The sequence below is a fragment of the Zalophus californianus genome, chromosome 3 (genome assembly GCF_009762305.2).
Source record: "Zalophus californianus isolate mZalCal1 chromosome 3, mZalCal1.pri.v2, whole genome shotgun sequence".
NCBI lineage: Eukaryota > Metazoa > Chordata > Mammalia > Carnivora > Otariidae > Zalophus > Zalophus californianus.
In genome coordinates this window covers 152,366,671-152,387,110 of record NC_045597.1, presented here as the reverse complement: position 1 = coordinate 152,387,110, position 20,440 = coordinate 152,366,671, and the positions used below count along the sequence as shown (strand labels likewise).

Sequence of the window (20,440 nt, the reverse complement as noted above, 5' to 3'; positions counted from 1 at the left end):
CTATTTTCGGGCGCCTGGGTGGCTCAGATGGTTAAGCATCTGCCTTCGGCTCAGGTCATGATCCCAGGGTCCTGGGATCGAGTCCCACATCGGGCTCCTTGCTCAGCAGGGAGTCTGCTTCTCCCTCTCCCTCTGCCTCTCCCTCTGCTTGTTCTCTCTCTGTCTCTCTCACAAATGAATAAATAAAATCTAAAAAAAAAAAAAATCTATTTTCTAATGAGCATGAAATGCCAATCATTCTGGCTTACATATTTTTTGTGGAAAAATATAAAAACATGACTTTCTGTCTCAAAAACAGTATTGATTTAATGCTTTCCTAGGACAGTTTTCATAGTTGGACATTAACTACTAAGCTATCGCCATGAAAATATGTGATTTAAATACAGCATTAAAAGAGTCAGGATAATAGAATAAGAAAGCTCCTTTTGATAAATAGTAAAATCGCATGCTCTAGGAAAGCATGGGCCTTCACAATATTGTATAATTTTAATAAGAATACAAGAAATTCTTGTATAATTCTAAAACCTTAGGGTGCATGAGTTAGACCTCTGAGAAAACTCAGAATTGTTATCAATTCCAAATGAGCAATATACAGTGTTGCCCATTTTAAAGAATAATGAAAGGATTGTATCTTGCTTACCCTGACAGTTCTGAAATTTGCTGCGTCGTCCACTCCATTAACTTTGGCAGAGTCCAAACTTAGGTAGTTATATCTGCTGAAATCCCGCTCGAGTGTAAGTTTATCTATTGAATCACGCATACAAGTTGGTAAGTTACTTCAATAAATCTAAGCACCTTTAATACCTCATTCCTTAAAACCTCCAGATAAAATGACTTTCATATTAGGGACTCAATCAACAGAACAAAAATTGATACCCAAATACTAATAGCATTTTTCTAAAATCTATCTTTACACCACTGTTGTACATATTTCAAACTGCTTTTTTTTTTTTACATTTATTCATAGTAAGGTCCCTTCCATATTTTTATAACTTAACCATCTTCAATGCACTATTTCATTATAACATATGAGGTCTGCCGAGTGATTCCCATGCCATTGGACACAAGAGCAGTGATAAAGGTCTTCATACAAAGTGCTCTTTGGATTCTTTTGAATTACTTCATTGGGATCTATTCCAAAAAAATGGTGCGCCTGAGCAGTGGGCTCTGATCATTTCATGACTTATTCTGGATTGCTAACTAGTCCCCAGGAAGAAGCCCTCACTTTGAAGTGACACCCACAAGCTCTAAGCAGACCAGGGCCCGATAACTCTGCCAGGTTTGTCCTTTTTCTGCCAATATATGTACAGCGAACGTATCAGCACTTTTGGTTTACGCTTGCTGATTATTAGTGAGGATAATTCTTCCCCAAATGTCATTTACTTCCCATAGTTCCCATTTGGACTATTTGTTCAAAAATTTCATCACTTAGCTTATTGGATACTATTGGATACTATTATTGGATACTTATATTAATTCCCTAAAATAGCCAAAGATCAGATTTTTAACTCTTTTCTCAATTACAAATGTTTTCCCACTATGTTTAATTTTCACTGAGCAATTTTTTTTTATCTACTGCTCCCTGCTAATTTCTTCTTCCTGAGTGGAATAATCATATACTTCCATTTTATTGTTTAAATTTATGATTCCCTCCCCCTCACCTCCCTAATATTTAGTTAGCTCTTTGAGTTAGCCATCTGAGACCTGTGCACAGCATCTGATGAGGCACAGGGATATAGAGCAAGCAAATAGTGGGGCAGGATGACAGAAGCAAACAGACCATGCTCTTCACTTCAACCACAGGCATGGAAAAATTTTAAGAACATGAAAAAGAATGCTTTGGAAATGCTGTGACACTAAAAATTAAAGCGCAGACACAGGGACTTACTGAGGAGCTCTTCAGAGGCACCAGAGAGCAGCTGATAGAACACATGGAAGTTTCTTTCACCTCTTGGTTGCTTCACAACTCGAGACTTCTCTAAAAGATCTAAAGAGGAGAAGAGTCAAATCATCGTATATTGTTAATTTTGCTTTCAAATCCAGCATAGTTCTTCTTTTCCACCCCCCCACTTTCTTTTTCACTTTCTGTTTTGTATTAATGAAATAATAACAGAAGCTAAATTTTCCGTTCTTCCTTCAGGAAGAAGCCCAGCTCCAACTAAAATCACCAAGTTAAACAAACCAGGTTCTTGTCAAACAACAGTGAATATGCAAAATAAGTTCAACAATACATTCAACGAGCTGATTAAAGAAACGATACAGTTTGTATATTAAGGTTCTCTTGGTTTTATGTAATATGTGAGGACATTAAGTTCTTCAAAACACAGCATTACAAAGCTAAGCAATGGAATTCAGCCATTCAGTTATGAATCCACTTAATAATTATAAAGTTAGTGTTTCTGAGATCTTATTATGTGCTAAGTGCTTTATATCTCATTATCTCATTGAACCCTCATAGCCATTTTATCAAATATTATTTAACAGATGAAAAAAAAGTCCAAGAGTTTAAGTAGGATTTGAAATCAGGCCATCAGATATAATGCAAGCCCCACCTCATCACATCCACACACCCTGCCACCTGGGATAACGGAAGCACATTTTCTGGACATTTCAAAGTCTTAGAGAATGAAAGGTGATTTTCATCTCATGGAATTTGGTGTTGTTATTTGGCAGCATACTTTCCTTGGTTCCAGATACTTTTTCATCCAATAATTTGATGTCTTATCAAGTTTTCAAACTTTCATCCAAAACTGAAGAAAGGAAGGAAGGGAGGGGAAAAAGGGAGGGAGAAAGAAGCCAACCAACCAGAAAAGAGCCATTGTGGCAATATACAGGAGATGCCAAAGTACAATGGCAGAGATATTCCACCTGAAGTCCTGCCTATATAAAAGTGATATAAAGAGGGTCTGGATCCCGTGGGCAAAAGCCAAACTTAGTTGTAAAATTCTCAATCAGTGACCCTATTATTAACTCTAGAGAACAGACACATTTGATTTCTAATCAGGTTGAAATCTAAACATTATCAAAGGAATGAGGGAGAGAAGATGTGCAATTTCTCTGGGAATGGTCACTGAACTTCTCAATGTGTGTTTCTAGAATCCACACTAGCATGTAAAGAGGAGCTTAGGGAGAGTTAAAGAGTGCAGATTTGATGAAATGAGAAGTCCTAGGGGCCTCCCGATACCGGAGGTCATTTGTAAGAATGAAGAGATGGGTTGCAAGGACACATAAAATTAAAAATGAGAACAAAAATATGTAAATTCAAAAATGATAAGAACAGGATGCTCTAGAGTTTTAATTTTCATCTCCAGCTCTCATTTCATTTGGATGACTGCCAATGCCCTCAAATCATACACAGAAATAATGAAGACTTCATATTTAGCAAAAAAAAAAGAAAACAGAAATCGAAAAGCACGAGTGAGACAAAATTTTGAAAAGAAGGAACCGTGTACTATTCATCATCTCTAAGGACTGCATGTTTCAGTTTGTAAGTAAATACTGACATACAAAGCAGAAGGCAGAATAAGAAGGTAAGATAAAAATGCAGTATGCTTGTACTTATTAGCATGTGACCAAGATCCTATGGGGCTCTAGGGGTACAGGCACAGTTTTAGAAGAAAAAATCCACAGAGCATGGGCAGATTCTTCATTGGGAAGCTAATCTTTAGAGGAAATTCCTCAAGTCTAGAAGGAAGTACCTCAACTACATGAAAAATATAAACAAATGCTAGAGTTCACTTAATAAGTTCATGTACAATTCCTTCAGTCAGCTCACTTAATGCTCACCCACTACGTGACGGGAACAATCTGGAAACGCACCCAGCACCAACTGCAAATATGAAGACCTTCTCCTTCATGGCCTACAAGAGTCACACACGCTCTGACAACTCCCACCACCCAAATCAACAGCAGCAGTTCTTCCCAAGGTGGGATGCCTAGTTCCTCAAGAGAGAGCAGGAAATGGGGGTGAGGAAGGCAGAATGACCATGCATTTGGGGTCAAAGCCCACAAACCCCCAGGCTCTTCCCATAGCATTAGGAGTTCTGCCACACAGTTCTCTCATTTCACAGGGGCACCTTAATCATGATGACAATTGTTCGATGGCACTTATCCAATCACATTCCAACAAGCCAACTGTGGTACTTCAAGACATTCAATAATGCCCTCAAAGCATGACAGAGCCACCCTGCGCAAGAGCCTCCCACCGGCCAGACTCTGGTCTGGCACTTTTTGGACAAATGCTCACAGAAAGTGGAGAGTCTGAAACAGCGATGGCTAGAAGATTCAGCAGACATCAGCCACCAGGTTAAAGAAGAATATTCCTATGTGCACAGTGTGGAAAGGAATGCTGGCCAATGTACTTCTTGAACCACACATGCTGATATGATCAGTGATTACTATCACATTCAAATGTGAAGCATAATATGATGTGTTTAAAAGGAAAGGTGCAGAGGGGAAGGAGGAAAGGAACTTTCACTGACCTTCTGCTATGCATTTGGTGCTTTTCATTCTTTATCATATTCGGCCCCAAACACCTTCCCTGAGGTTGGTTTTATAATCCCTATTTTCTAGATGGGAAAACAAGGCTCATATCACATTGTTACCAAGTGACAGAGCCAGAATTCAAAGCTTTAGGTGACTAAGATATCATGCTTAAACTGCTTGTAATTTTCCAGCAAAAAGAATGCAAAATCCATAAACACTGATTTCACCTAAGCAACTCAATCACAAAATGAGAAAACTTTTATTAAAGGCAGTTGAAGGTTTTAGCACCTAAAATGCTTAGTCTATTACTCTAGAGCCTCCCATGCCTTTATGACTTTTCTCGTATGTTACAAGCTTTCAGGTAGAAAAGTAATCAGGGAAAAGGCCTGCCCCAAAATAATTTACTAATGCTTAAAACCATTCCCTATTCATTTTTAATGGGCATGCACCAACATAATCTAAGAGTACGAAGCCATATCAAATAATTACTCAAAGTACAGAACATATAAAGACTTGCCACTTGACCATTTTAATTTACTGAATGTTCCCCTGAATTAGTCAAAGCAAACACTGGCTCAGCCTTCCCTTGGGCTTTACACACTTCTGCCACCACTGACTGAGCCTCTGCTAACAAGATTTAGTAAAGAAGAGTGCAGGATATGCCAAGTATTTAGTAGAGAAGAGAGTATAAGTCTCTGTGTATTCCAATGCAGATACATTTCCCTCTCAAAATATAAATTTAAGTTCATATTAAATTTGATACCAACTAGAGTTTTAAGGGAGGAGATAAACCTATTAAGCCATCCTAAAGGGGAAAACCAACAGAGGGGGACAGAGAAACTCTGGAATCAGAACTTTCCCACCTACCCCACCATGCCACTGCTCCTGACTATTACCCAACCAGGCCGTCATTCAGGGGCTTTCCTGGTTTTGACTAATTACCAGCGAGTCAAGGGCAGGGACATGTGCCTGTGCACAGCATAGGCCAACCTCCCCACAGTACAAGACATGAAAGGAGCAAAAGGTCCATGTTTGCACCTGCTAGAGAAGGAAGTCTTTTAACGGGCACAGGAATAGCAAGGTAAGTAGCAGTTGGGAAGAAAAAAACTTGACATTACTTTAGAATATAACAGATGAAAGATTAGATAGTTTGGCCCAATTTATATTATGTATTGTCTCCCTTCCTGAAAAAAGCAAAAACAAAAACAAAAACAGTCCAAGTCCAAGGCTTAAAGAATAATCAGCTTGGTCTCAGTTTTGCCGAGAAGACCAGAATGACAACGGAAGCACCATGATGCACAACTCTGACCAAGCCCCAGAGATCCTGTGCTCCTCTCCAGTTGCTCAAAGATAAATATTATGGAAAAAGTGTTTGAGCAGCCTTTAGGCTTTTCCAATCAATTTATGCCCCTTCACTGCTGCATTTAGCAAAAACGATGGGCCTGCAATCTAAGTAACCGGTGTGTTAGTGAGCACAACTGATGGTAGTCTCAGTGGAAAACGGACTATGAGCTTAAGTCTGCTCGTGTATTAGGGCATACATTCCAAAGTCAACCCTCTACTTTTTCTGGAAATAGAAAACAAAACCCTCAAGGCTGACTGACAATCAGGAAGTTTCACTAATAACAAATTTCAAAGTCAAAAAGACGGGGTGGGGGTACCTGGGTGGCTCAGTCAGTTAAGCATCTGTCTTCGGCTCAGGTCATGATCCTAGCATCCTGGGATCGAGCCCCACATTGGGCTCCCTGCTCAGCGGGGAGTCTGCTTCTCCCTCTCCCTCTGCCCCTTCCCGTTTGTGCTCTCTCTCTCAAATAAATAAATAAAATCTTAAAAAAAAAAAAAAAAGACAGGGTGAAGGTCTTCTTACAAAGTACTCACTGTACATGTGTGTTATGGTGAACCAGACAGAGCACCTGTGAACAGTTGCCACAGGGCTCTCTCTCAGCCTGGGCATCATATGGAGCTCCATCTACCTGCAGGTCACTGGCCTTGAGACATGTGAACCACCTGGCATGCCATGACATTACAATTTTCCCTTACCTCCACCAAAAAAAAAAGGGAATTTTTAAGAAATTAGCTTCAAGTCTTACTCAAAAGTCAGTATCCTAAAGTTATAAAATCAGCTCTATTGACAGCTGAACCTGCTCCGTGGGAAGCTGTGAAAAGGCGTCTGGTGTCCGCACATGAAACGTTAACTGGGGCTTTAAAACACCAGGAAAAGTTGGCTTATTATCTACTTAACAACTGTTTTTTATTAGGATCTGTTTATATACCTATAGCATATATATGTATTTTCACAACAGATTTCTTCCTAACAAATTTAATGTTTATCTAATAATTAAAAATTTACTCATATATGTACATATCTGAATCTAAAACTCCATCTCCAACCCTGAAATAAAATTAATGAAATATAGGCCATAGTATCATATTATTAGATATACTATCCTAATTAATTTAGACATATTTGACATCTGATGTCTTCTGTATTTGTATATAATCTTGTTTCGTGGCAAACAGTCTTTTTTCACAGTAAACATATTTTTGTAATAGAAAAACCACCGAAGTAAAATTGAGATGAAGGAAAGCATCAATTTTTATACAAAGCCATCCGCTACAGAGTAACAGAACTGCTCTTTGAAATTTGTTTTATTGCTATGGATACTTCACAACCAATGGTGGATTATTTCTGTCTTCTGAATATTAAGGCGCTCCAAATACTGAAGCACTAAGAAAGCCCAGCCCTGTGTTATAAACTAGACAGTGCATTGTCTTTGTTTTTGGTGAATTTCGATCCTAAAGAAGACAGGTTAAAAACAGACACTGTTTATTGATGAATATTCACTAGCTGTTGTGAACTGACTCATGTATGGCTAGTCTCCAATGCTACCTCAATCTCCATGTATTCTCAGAAAACAAAGCAGTGCAGAGTTTCCTTTAGGGAGTGTTCCAACAGGCCATTTTGCTCCTAACTTGTCATCAATAACATCAAAGATATGATATAAAAGGAAAAACAAAGCTATAAATCTCAAACCATTTAAAAGAGTACAATTGTATTCCATATCCTACAAATGGCATGGATGTGTCATATATATAAACATGTCATGAGACAGCACATAAAAGCGTGAGCCAATTGCATCATAAATTCAAAAGAAATCTAGAAGAGGAATTCCGAGAGATTCGCTCCATCCCCCATCTGCCCTGTGAGCGGGGTGGATGTTTCCTCCTGCTCTACTGATTCCTCGTGGGAGGCTCTCCTTAGACTAACTCCCTTGCCTCTCTCAGCCCCTTACTCACTCCTCACCTGGGCAGGAGGAAAGACATCTCTGAGTAGGGCGACTGAGACAGGGAAATGAACAGGCACATACAGTTCAGCCCTCTAGATCCCCACGCCGTATTCCCAATCAGCTCCGCTCACCGGCGCAGTCTAAGAGAACTGGGGCACTGCGCACAAGGAGAGGTCAGAGGTTGCTTAATGCTGTCAATGCCTGCCTAAGTGCCAGGCTCCCAGCACACCTGCATGGGCAAGAAACCAAGAGCCACTTTCTTCAACCATGCTTCTCATAGTAATAAAGCTGCTTCCCCTCCAGCTTGATTCCTGTGCCTGTTTCTCATGATGCCAAACTGGGGGGAGGAAAGTAGGTTATCTATTCGACCTCTGAATCAGTTAGTTTTTGCTGCATAACAAACTGTCCCAACACTTAGCAGCTTAGAACAATACCATTTATCAGTTCATGAATCTGAGCATCAGCTTTGTAGTTCTGGTCTGAGCCAGCTCAGCTGATCTCTCCTGGGCTTGCTCACAGGCTGGCGGTCGGCTAGCAGCTGGTGCCCTCACCCTCACGTCTGGTGGTTCACTCCATGTGGTCTCTCACCATCCAGGAGCCTAGCCCAGGTTCATTCACATGGTGGTAAGGAGAGCATTCCCAAGAGGAGCATGAGAGGACATGCTCCAATATATGACCAACTTTCAAGTCTTTGGTTGTGCCATGTTTACGAATTGTTCAATGGACCAAAATAAATCCCATGGCCAAACTCTAAGTCATTGAGAGAGAGGACTACCCAAGGGTGTAGACACAAGGGGAGAAATTATTGTGACCATTTCTGAAAACAATCCATCAGATTGAGGCTGTTTAAAATGGTCACAAATTATTTGACACTCTTCCCACTGAGAGGTGGAATCTTCATGCCCCACCCCCCACTCTGGGCGAGCTTGTGCCGACTTTGACTTCATAGAGCTCCGCAGAAGTGACACTGTCTGATCTCCCAGGCTACTGCAGGCTTCCTCTTGGTTCTCTATCAGGATGTTTCCTGTTCCAACACTCTCCCTCAGGTCCTAGCCATCTGTGAGAAGCCCAAACCACATGAGGCCCTCTAGTCAATAGTCCCAACTCAGCACACACTTTGAATCATCCTAGCCCAGGAGCCTGACATGTGACATATGATAAAGCTTCCAGAAGATTCCAGCATTCACTCATCCAAGTCACCCCCAACCATATGTCTTCCCTGCTGTGCCCCATCTGAATTCTTGATGCACAGCATCCAACAGCATATAAGAGGGCCACTGTTTTACCCTACTAAGTTTGGGGTGGTTTACTGGGCTGTATTAATAGGTGGACCATACACTAATTTCAACACTTGCTTTCCTTCATAATTCACAAGATATTATTTCTTTCAAGCTGAAAAGAGAAGGCAGTGACAGATGAAGTTTGAATACCAATAATTCTGCTGCCTTTCTGGGATTTAGAAAAAGCATTTAAAAATGATTAGCATAGAATATTCAGACATATAAAATAAATAAGTCATGCTTATTTATGTACCGTACAGCATATCAACTATAGTTAATAATACTCTGCTGCATATTGAAAGTTGCTAAGAGAGCAGACCTTAAAAGTTCTCATCACAAGAAAAAAAAAGTTTTTGTAACTATGTACGGTGATGGATGGTAACTAGACTTACTGTGGTGATCATCTTGCAATGTATACAGATATGAAATCATGATGTTGTACACCTGAAACTCACATAATGTTGTACATCAATTACACCTCAATAAAAAATTGTTTTAAATACTCAGATAAAATTATCCAATAAAGCAGGAGTCTTATTTCTCAATAAAGTTTTCTATGTCACAGTTATGTCACTTACTCATTGTGTACTTGTGTAGTTATTAATTAATTCAAGAAATATATTTCAGGTATCAGACTGTTTTTGTTGCTGTCATTCAGCAATGAACCACACAAACTAAATCTCTGTCCTTATAGGACATATATTTGGCGAGGGGCTAGAAACCATAAACACGTTAAGTATATAATAATGAAAAAAAGCAAACATTTATTCAATGTATACTGGGTGCCAGGCACCATTCCATGCACTTTAGATGTTAACAAATAATTTACACCTTTTCATAACCCTATAAGATCAGTAATATTATTATCCCATTTCAAAGATGAAAAAATGGAGGCACAGAAAAATGAGTCACTTGCTGTCTTGCTTAGACATTAAAAACCACATGAGAAGAGTTGCATAAGTAACATCATAGGTTTGCCCCAAATAATGGAGCAGGGAAAGGGAGGGCCTGCCTATATATAACCAATTCTATCCTCACCTCAGCATTTACTGAGCACCTACTGTGTATCAGGTATAACACTAGGTTCTTGATACCGTACCATGAACAGGAAAGCCATACCTCCTGCCTTAACCTGTAAGGACAGGTATATATGCCACCTGAAATCATAAGGCTTTTTCACAGCATATCTGCCTCTGTGCTGTTCTCCTTTTAGGAGATAAAATCCCCAGAGACTTGTACCACATTTTCTCCGCAGTGAAAACTGCCATCACGTGCCACAGCTGTAAGAAAGTGCCTACGACTACTAATTAAAGCAACAGGTGTCCAAGGTTTCTAGTTCATAACACTAGGCCCTGAATCCTCAAATACAAATGCATACATCTTATGAGACTTAGAAGCATTAACAAAGTAGCAGCAATATTATCTCACAGAAGCCAAGACGTGATAGATGTGCTTCCACATTTTATCTTCTGTGCTGCAGCACCTGTGTCATTTTCTATTTTTGCAACACCCCGGGCCGAATGATACCAACTCCAGGAATACACGGTAGATGAATTCAAGACTTGTTTTCGAGCACACCTCTTTTAGAAAAAGAAAGTTACTGGGCTTTCTCTTAAACTCCCTGGGAACCCAGCTGGCTTGAGTGATTGTGTGTCTTCTTCCAGGTGATCAGTACAACGGACAACGACTTACGCTGTTACTACACGGCTGCTGGAAATCAAGACAAAACACACTTCCCACAAAATGGCATGTCCTTTCTTCTTTTCTAGACTCCAAGAAGCTGACTTTTGGCAGCTTGGAGAGAACAAGAGTGGGTTTGCCCATTGCTCTACACCCCTGAAGCCAGTGCACAGCAACTCCCACTGACCACCTATGAGTCAGTCCTGTATCTACACAGGGTGAAATTTCCTGCTCTTACCGCAAACGTACTCCTTTCCTTCCCAAAGCAAAGGGTACTCTAAAATACAGGGTGTTCCCACTACCACAGATTTCCATATAATTTCATTGTGGGAACGAATGGTAACAAACACCGTATGAAATCCATTCATGATGTTATATTAATCTTAACTGGAAAAGAACTGAGTGTTTAATATTTATTCTCCATGGATACTGAAAGAACTAGTTAGGGGGCAGGAAGACATTTCTACTTGGAACTTAAACTTCAAAATGTAAAACCCAAGTTATTTTCTAATACTTACAAGAAAGTAATTCTTAAATATTTTCCTAGAGTCCTCAAAAGCAATTATAATTCAATCATTCCACAATGTTTAGATGCATTACCCTCATTTAAAAAATACTGTATTAATAATGAGAACTAATCCATCTTGTAAAAAGTTGTGTTAACGACTTACGAGTATCTTTCAGAATAAAAGTTAATCCTTCCTTAAAATGGTGGTCTTAAAACTGAGGCCCACCTTTTCCCTCACAACACCATGCAGGAAGCTTGGTGGGGTGGTCCTCAAGTGTTTTTGGTTATATCATATACGGTTTGCAGGAGTACTTTTGCTTCCATATTTGACATATAACCTAAGTAGCACTATCCCAGCCAATTTCATTTCGTAGTAAAGCTTTCTCTTCAAATGCTTCTTGAATAATTATATATTTTTACAAATATGGCTAGTCCCAATGCATGGCACACAATGTGGGAACTAAGATGGAATATTGAACTATTTAAGAACTACAGAAGAGTGGAAACAGGAAGAACCAAAGAGTTCATCCAGTTCAATCCCATTGTTTCAAAGATGAGGAAACTCTAGCCCTAGGTTTCTCTATGAATCGTGTTTAAAAAACTTAAAAAAAAAAAAAATCAGCTGCATACTCTCCTCAAATCACTTAAAACACTGATTTCAAATGGCAGTCCTCTGGTTCTAGAGTTCATCAGCAAAGATCTCAGGGGCCACCTGGGGGCCAAGGGGTTCTGGCTACTCTTCTTCTCTTCAACCAGGTCAGATCTTGTTTTCTCTATTTCTTATTTGGGGTTCAGCATGAAATTTCATTTGAAGAAGAAATACCACCACTATAACAAATCTAATGAGCATTGCTTTGGATACCTGAGCCAATTTATTACTTTTTTTCTAGTGCAAACTTAGATTTTTTTTCCAATCCCGACAGCACCACTGGGTGGTGAGGAGGCCAGCAGTGATGGGAGGTTCCGTGGTGTGGCCTCAAAAATCACAGGAGAATTCAACCGGATAACCAGGCTGTGGTTCCAGGAGGAACTGCACAAACCCTAAGGTGTCATCTTCGATCTTCCAAACAAATCAACTACAAAATCAGCATGAGCAGAACTTCAGGGCGGGCTGCACATAATGCAGGTGGAAAGTACTGGTGACAGAGCCATATTTACAAATACCATCACGCCCACTTTAGAAAACTCTGGACTTGGGGCTGTTCAGCAGACTCACCAGACACTGTTCATTTTTTTTACCTTTGACAAGAACATTTCATTTCCATAATCACCAATCACAACTTAAGGAGGCTAAGAAATCTGTATTTCTACCTACCAGGTTTATCACATTTCAATGATGTAAATACACAAAGACAAGCAAAATTTCCCACAATAAAATGTGAAGTACAAGTCTACTCATTTTATTGAGTAAATGTTACCCAAAAAGTTACTAAAAAGTTATTAAAATCAACTATTTATATTTTATTTTTAATCATAAAATAATTTTGTTAAAGAAAATAACCACCAGAGGATCCTTTATTAATGAATTGACTTAAAAACCTATAGAACATAAAATACAGTTGGACTAATTCTTATTTGTCTAGCAAAATTTTAAAGATTTTCAACAGTAAAGACTTTAAGAGATCCTTAAAAAAGATTTAGGAGGGGCTCCTGGATGGCTCAGTTGGTTAAGCGTCCGACTCTTGATTTCAGCTCAGGTCATGATCTCACAGTCACGAGGTAGAGCCCTCCGTCGGGCTCTGTGCTCAGCAAGGAGCCTGCTTGAGATTCTCTCTCCCTCTCCCTCTGTCCCTCCACCAGCTTACATGCATGCTCACACTACAGTCTAACACATAGTCTGAAACGCACTGTCTAAGGAAAAGAAATTATAGTCTCATGCCTATCTCTTAAAGACTCAAGTATCCAAAATCTTCTAATATATGTTTTGCTATTCTGAACTTCTTTAAAAGGATTCAAGGAAAATACTCACAGTTACTTATCACTCCTCCCAGGGGATCGCCTTTAAAATCAAATTCAATATCCATATATTTGCCCTGCCAAAGAAAGACTTTGTGAGTTTTCAAGATTACCTCAAAATATTCAGTCAGCGTATCTTCTTAGAGAATAGCACGCTAAGCCCTTTACACATTTGCTTAAGTGTTATTAACACACAATTTATGTAACCATGAGGCAAAACAATATGCTTCCATAAATAATTCATACTAAATACCACATTAGCTCAAAGCTAACATATCACGTTGCTGATTTAGGAATAGATCTTCTTAGCCAGCATGTGACTTTTTCATTTCAGATACGTGTTTCAAATGTCTCAAGAGTGTGTGCGTATTCAATTCAAGAATAAATACTGGGAAAAGTAAGTATTCCTTGTATATGCACTAGTTGGGAATATAAATTATTTCATTTTTATAAGCAAAATGTGTTTTAAGTCATGGCTAGAAACTCCAACTATACTGGACAGTGGATAAAATGGAACACATAAAGTTCTGTTTTTATATCTACTCAAATCAAATGCATGATTATACATTGTGACCAATCTGGAATCAAAGACTGACCTTTATTACTCTCTTTGGCTTTTGATCTAGATTATACAGCAATACATATATCCCAGGTTCCTATTACATTTTATAGATGGTGTCTTAAACACACAGAAACACACATGGAGTTTTATACTGTGATTTTGAAAGAACTGGTCTATAACTGTCTAGTTAAAGAGTAACGAGCATAACAGAATAACCCTGACAGCTGGTTTTTATTTGGAAAAGGATGTGTTGGTCTAATAAGTGGTCTTTGCTTTTGTTTCATGTTCTACTTTAGTAATAATCACATAGATGGCTTGTAAATAAGTCTCCCAAAGAATGACTACTTTAACACCTTCTATTTTCAAAATAATAGTAGGGGGTCAGAAACATGATTACATGGCACTCAGTCAACAATGAGGTCTATGACCTTCAATTAGCTTATCCATGCTCTCTTGCCTCTCTTTTCTTCATTGTCAAGGGTCACCTGTCCTTTTCAAAAGTATTCTCTTATTCATTAAGCAAATGTCTACCAAGCATTTCTTAGATACTTAAAGTAGGCACAAGGGAAAACAAGGCATAGTACCTGCCCTCAAGGAACTTCCAGCCTGAAGGGAATTGAGCCAGATAACCAGGACGTTACTGTGTATGGAGACAGATCCTACAGTGAGGCAGGGTGCTATGCACAAAGAGTAGGAGACAAAGGCTGAGGTCCACCGTAACTCAAACGTGAAGTATCAGGGTTAAGTCAGGCAGCAAGGAGGGCCGTAAGAATAGGTATCCATGAGGCTGGTGAGGGAAGCTGGCACACCTCCTGGCATCGAGATACTTTCCTGACAGCAAAGTTCTGTCATTAAAGATTTCTAAACAAGGAAGCCATGATCAGACTTGCCTATTTACAAGATCACCCTAGATAACCTGGGATGGACTGGAAAGGAGCAAAACCAGACACAGCTGACAGGAGGTGGCAGGAGTCACGGGAGAAATGGTGATGGCTTTAAGCAGGAGTGAGCAAAATCAGGCAGAGTAAAGCAGAGCTGAGAGCTCCCCAGAGAGTCACCATGACAGATCCCGGCTGGACGCAGGAGGTTAAGACAGGAGGAGGGCAGTGATTAGAAAGTCCAGGCAAACGAGCAGATAGCTGTGCTTAGGAGGGGAGAAAGAGTAACTTCACAGGGGAGTCAGAGGCTGACCCATAAGAGGAGGTGATTTTGATGGAAAGTGCTTCCTGGGCCAGATCCAGAGCACAGGCGGAGGGATTAGCAAAAGATGGGAGTTGAGACCCTCCCAGTGTGACAGGAGGGTGTCTCTACAGATTCAGGAACAGGTGAGGCCCCAAAGCTGAGGATGTGGAGGAGGAGGAGGAGCAACGTGCTGATGACAATGTTTCCACGAAGTAAGCCTCCTGTCGTCAGCTGAGAGTAAAGGATAGGGGCTCTGCCGAGCACGGTAAACCCCGTGCAGAGTGGGAAAGGAAGCTGAGCAGGGACAAACGAAAGGACAGCACTGAGGATTCCGATGATCTTGGAATGGCATTCTTCCCACGAGCTTGTCATGAGTCTTCTCGGAGAAGACCACTGCCTAGAAAATAAAGCCCAAGACGCTGAACCTGATACTCGAAGCCCTCCAAGGGAGGCCCCTGACCCACCTTTCCAGGCCTTTGGCCCACGGCTCCCTTCACAGATCCACTTGTCCCGCCACTGACACGGACCAGGGCAGGTCCACTCTGGTCTCTCTCCTCGGCTTCCCCATACCAGCTCTCCTGGCTTTCTACTCTACTTTGGCACATTTCAATCTTACAGGCCCCCTCAGAACTGCCCCCTGCCCCAGACTCCTCCAGCTTCTGTATTCGGAATTTCCATAAAGCTATTTTTGGAACTCACTCATGGGGAACTTATTATTTTATGTGTTGTGTTATAATTACTTTTAGACATGTCCATTTCTTCTGACTCATCTATAAGCTTCTGAAAAATATTCATTCATCAATGTTTTCTGAGTATCTACTATGACACCAGGCACCGTTATATGACATAAGAAGGCTGAGCTACTTGCTCCCATGGCTCCTCCTCTCTAAGGTCCAAGATCAGAGAGAAACAGAGAAAGTGAATATAATCGTTCCAGAGATTAACGAGTGCCTGAAAAAATTAAAAGCACCATGAAGTCAGAGTCTAGAAGAGGATCATGGAAGTAACGTTTGAGGTGAGACCTAAATGATGCAAGACGGCGGCCATGCAGCTATCTGGACGCAGAGCACATCATGCGGAAGGACCAGCAACTACAAAGATCTACGGCAAGAAGGCGCTCAGTGCTCCTGACTGTCACAAAGGCCTGTGTTGCCAAGGCGGGGCATGCAAGGACGGGGAGGGGCAGAGCCGGCCCGCAGCTCAGGCAGGCTGGCGTGGGAAGCTCTGGGAGGAGCCTGTACTGCACTCCAGGTGCAAGGACGAGCCACCGAGGGCTTTCAGAAGAGCAGCAATGAGACTTTTAAGTCTGTAAAGATCACTGTGGATGGCAGTAGCGAAAGGTCTGTAGGCTGCAAGAGGAGATGCAGGGAGACCCATGCTTAATTAACTGTTTAAAAAAAACAAAAACAAAACCAAAAACCAGAGGTTTCAGACAAATGAATACATTGTATGGTTTGGTTTTTTTTTTTATTCTTACTGAATGAAAGGTTTGGTAACGGAATTTTCTGGACCCTATGCTTTCTCTCCTAGCTTGGCTCTCTGCAGATGGTAGATGCTCCACTATTACTCTTCTTCCCTCCCCTGAATCCCTTGGTCGAGAATAGTGACTTCCAAAGCCTTAAATGTCTCTTTTCAAAAACAGTGGGGTCACTTCCTTAATAGAAGTTCAATGTGTCAAACTAGAGGTACTTGGGGGGTAGAAAGCAATGTGAGGTACCTCTCTGAGAACACTGGTCTGATGTCAGCGGCAATGAGCATGCGTAACTACACCACCACACCACTGCCTACCACACTGCTCAGTGAAGAGATCAAGAAGTTCATCAAACACAAAGGAAATGCAGTTTCCCCGGAGTGCAAATGTTTAATACATAAACCACTTTTATATACAGTAGTGACTGTAAATATAGCAGAGTCCTGTCAAATTATAACGTGGATTTGAGTATATTACTGATCAAGTCACAGACTACCAAGCAGAGAAATTACTAAAAACTGGGTATGAAATGATTTAGTCTATAATCAAGTATTAATCTCGTATCCTAATACCCATGTTATAATAGGATTTCTCAGAAGTTACTTATTAAGCCAAATCACCTGCCAGGTCTTTTGTTAGATTTCAAACATCACAAAGTAGTAATGACTCTTTAGGCAATATGGTTTTCTGCATTTTTGTAGTCTATAGACTAAATGTATTTAGACATTTTTTAAAAGTGTATGTGTATCATTTGCAAAGAGCAAAAAAAAAAAATGTCTTCATAAAGGAGCTTGATCTCTTAGAATTACTTCTATCTGCCCATACCTTGCTTCTAAGTCTATTTATATAATGAGATTAGCCATGTTACCGCAACAGGAAAAGGCATGGCTCAAATCAGCTATAACCACGTAAGGGGCTAATCCAATGGAAAAAATTTACAGCCCTGGAATTAGGAACCTCAGCCCCCCACTTTCCAAGCTACCAAAACTACCACTACCTGAGGTCACTGTCTTGCCTTAAGCACTGGATAACTCTAATGAGAAAAAAAGCAAAAAGAGAGACTAAAAGAAGTGATGGGGAGAAAGGGCAGGAAGGGTCCCTGGCAGAGAAGCATAAAAATCACCCAAAGTGGTCCCAAGTAAGGTATATGAGAAGAAGAGCTTATAAAGTAAATGACTTTTTATTATAAAATTTATAAGATTGGTTAAACTATAGAAAAAAAGGGGCCAATTTCAAAATGTCACCATCACACTCAACGCACGTCCCCCAGCCACCACCAGGCAATGTCCATGTCTCCATAAAGACCAAAGCAGGACAGCGAGTGCTCAGCGGGAGAGACCCCGGCGGGCTGCTGAGGGCAGTGCATGCTGGGGAGAGCCGGGAGAGGAGACCAGGAAGGTGTGTCTTCCCGCACTCAGCATTTTCCAACTCAACCAAACTCGAAACATCAATTAGCTGCCTACCCCCTGTCAAGAGCTATCAAATCTAATGGCCTCACCTCTGTAAAGTTTCAGTGTACCCTTCCATCCTTCCTCGTCCCACTGAATAAAGGACAAAATCTGTAGAGTACACAAATTTGACACCCAGTTTATCCTTCCTTCTACTTAATCTGATTCTTAATTGTGATTTCTAAATGCCAAAACTCAGAGAAGTAAAGAGTTCTTCTAAAGAGCCTCATTTCAATTGCCCATGGAATTCTGAAAGATGACAAGAAACTATGAAAGTCTGGCTGTCACTCCAAAAAGAATTAAAAAGAAAAATCCCAGAAAGCAAAAAGTAGTCCTTAGAGAACTTTCTGTGTCTCAACAGCAGGGGTGTTCTTATTTTTCAAATGTGTATATTAAGAAATACTAAACATCTACTGGTTGTTTAAACATACATGAGCTAAATATTAGTGTTAACACTTATGCTTATACAAATACTTACAAATCTAGAGGAGTTGTCATTCCTTACAGTCTTGGCATTTCCAAAAGCTAGTAAGAAAGAAACAGATGCATGGGTAAAATTGACAGAAAAATAATTTCAAGCAGAAATTTAAAGCAAATGGAATATCTGATAGCTATAAGTCCTAGAAAATACAACTGGCAGCAATGACATTTCTGTCCCAGCTTCCCATAGAAACATAACACAAGTCTTAAGAAAGCTTCCATGTCTTATGACAAGTTCATAGAAAAGGAGAGTCATTCCTATGACTCATGGACTTTTTTCAAATATTACTATAAATGGAATCTTGTCTAATTAAATAACCTTTTACTGTTTTAAAAGTAGTCAGTTGAGTGGATAGCAAGCAAGGTTTGTATTCTCCACCATTATCTTCAGTGTAAATAAGATTATTTCAGAGATGACTGACTACTTAGTATTATCAAAGGCTTCATGGAACTTGATGAGGTTTCCAGATGGAAAAAGGCACAAGAAACTTTAAATTATTTAATTAATTTTAAAATAAAGCTTCTAAAATGTGATTACATATGTAACTGTGAAATACAGAAAGAGTAAAGAGATTTGGAAACTAACATCATCTCCAATAGGCTAAAAATACTACACAGTTTCTTTAGTTCATACCCATCAGACCTAAGTGAAACTTCCCAGAAAAGAAAGAAAACCAAATGGGTCCATAATGCAGAATCCAAGTTTATTCCAAACTTAGCTGCTGTGAGGAGCCCAGGCTCCCACAGGAGTCCCTTTTAAGAAAACAAGGGCACCTAAGAACCACAGGTTGATGTCACCCCAGGCACAGAATGCTCCTGTTCAATATAGGTAGTTCATGGCGTCATAAAGAAAAAGGTCTGTTTCACCAAGCTTGTGCACAAAGGAGGGGCAAATTAATCCGGGCCACGGTAGCAGAGAATTAAGCTGAATAAATATAAGGCATATAAGCAGACAGATCCCTGTTTGATTGCTTTGGAAGAAGCCCAGCAGTGTACCTCTAACCTCAACGTGCAAACCAGTCACCTAAGGATCTTGTTCAATGGGTCTGGGATGGTCATGAAATTCTGCATTTCTCCCAATACTCCCCACCCCACCCACCCGTTACTAGGATCCCTGGGCCCGCCGCCGCAGCTAACAAGGACTGAAGAGTACTCAGTAATGTGGCAACCAGAAAAATGAATCTTGAGATTAAGAAGCCAGGCATCAAACCCCTGAAAGCCTCCATAACTTCATTAAACAGAGGGAAGATTAGAGTAACAGGAGTTCAAATGGTTACGAAGGGCTAAAAGCTGATCCAAGTTTTGAAAGCAGTCGCGTGACCAAGACGCGACTATGGGTTTCTGTCGAAGTTCACTTGGATATACAGTAGCCAAACCCGATGTGTTATATTTCACGTTTGCTGGCTTTTTTTGTGTTTTTGATTTTTTAAAAATAGTTGGTTCCAGCTCAGTTCAGTAGAAATTTACAAAGTCAACACAGGGAAAGTTCTTTGTATCAGCGATTAAGGTTGGGAGGGGTATAGTTTGGTAGGTCCCTGATGCCAAATAATAGAAAATCAGCTGAGAGGCTCTACTGAGTGGGGAAACCTGCACACAGGAAATACTCAAAAAAGGATGCTTACTGAAGAGGATCACTTCATTATCCATGTCCACCACCAGCTAAGAAGCTTTAATAAATGCAACCCTGAAAATGCTGAGTGTTACCCCAGTGGTCATGAAGACCACGACATTTCTCTTGTTTTAACAGGCTAGTCTTCCCAGTGGGTTCACGTGAACATGTAGGGGGGCCAAGTTAACTAACTTGCATAGCCCCAAAGTCCAGCTTGAGATGCTGATGCATAAAGGACAGTTTATTGTGGCTTGAAGGTCAAGGGCAAGTGAAAGAATTGCTTCAAAAAAACTTTATTCAGGGTGCCATTTGCACGCCATAAACCATCTTTTCATCAAACAAATCTGAGTTGCACACACAGCTCTAAACACTAAAGTCTTTTATTGTTAGCCACAGAATCAAAAACAAGTGTTTCATTATAGAACACTTGAGACACATTCCTCAATTGTTTTTTTAAGTTCATTGTGCTAAATGTTCATTTACAGTAGCAGT

General features: G+C 40.3%; 1 protein-coding gene across 4 annotated transcripts in view; it reads right to left on the bottom strand.

Moving 5' to 3' along the window:
* MYO1B (myosin IB) overlaps positions 1 to 20,440 on the bottom strand; it is a 180,667-nt gene that overhangs the window by 54,283 nt on the left and 105,944 nt on the right. For all 4 annotated transcript variants that reach the window (XM_027589525.2, XM_035726666.1, XM_035726667.1 and 1 more), the window contains exons 6-9: positions 18,338 to 18,384; positions 13,210 to 13,273; positions 1,889 to 1,987; positions 641 to 744 (exon numbers count right to left, since the gene is read on the bottom strand). In XM_027589525.2, the coding sequence (XP_027445326.1) occupies positions 641 to 744; positions 1,889 to 1,987; positions 13,210 to 13,273; positions 18,338 to 18,384 (314 nt within the window). The remainder of the gene's footprint in view (positions 1 to 640; positions 745 to 1,888; positions 1,988 to 13,209; positions 13,274 to 18,337; positions 18,385 to 20,440) is intronic.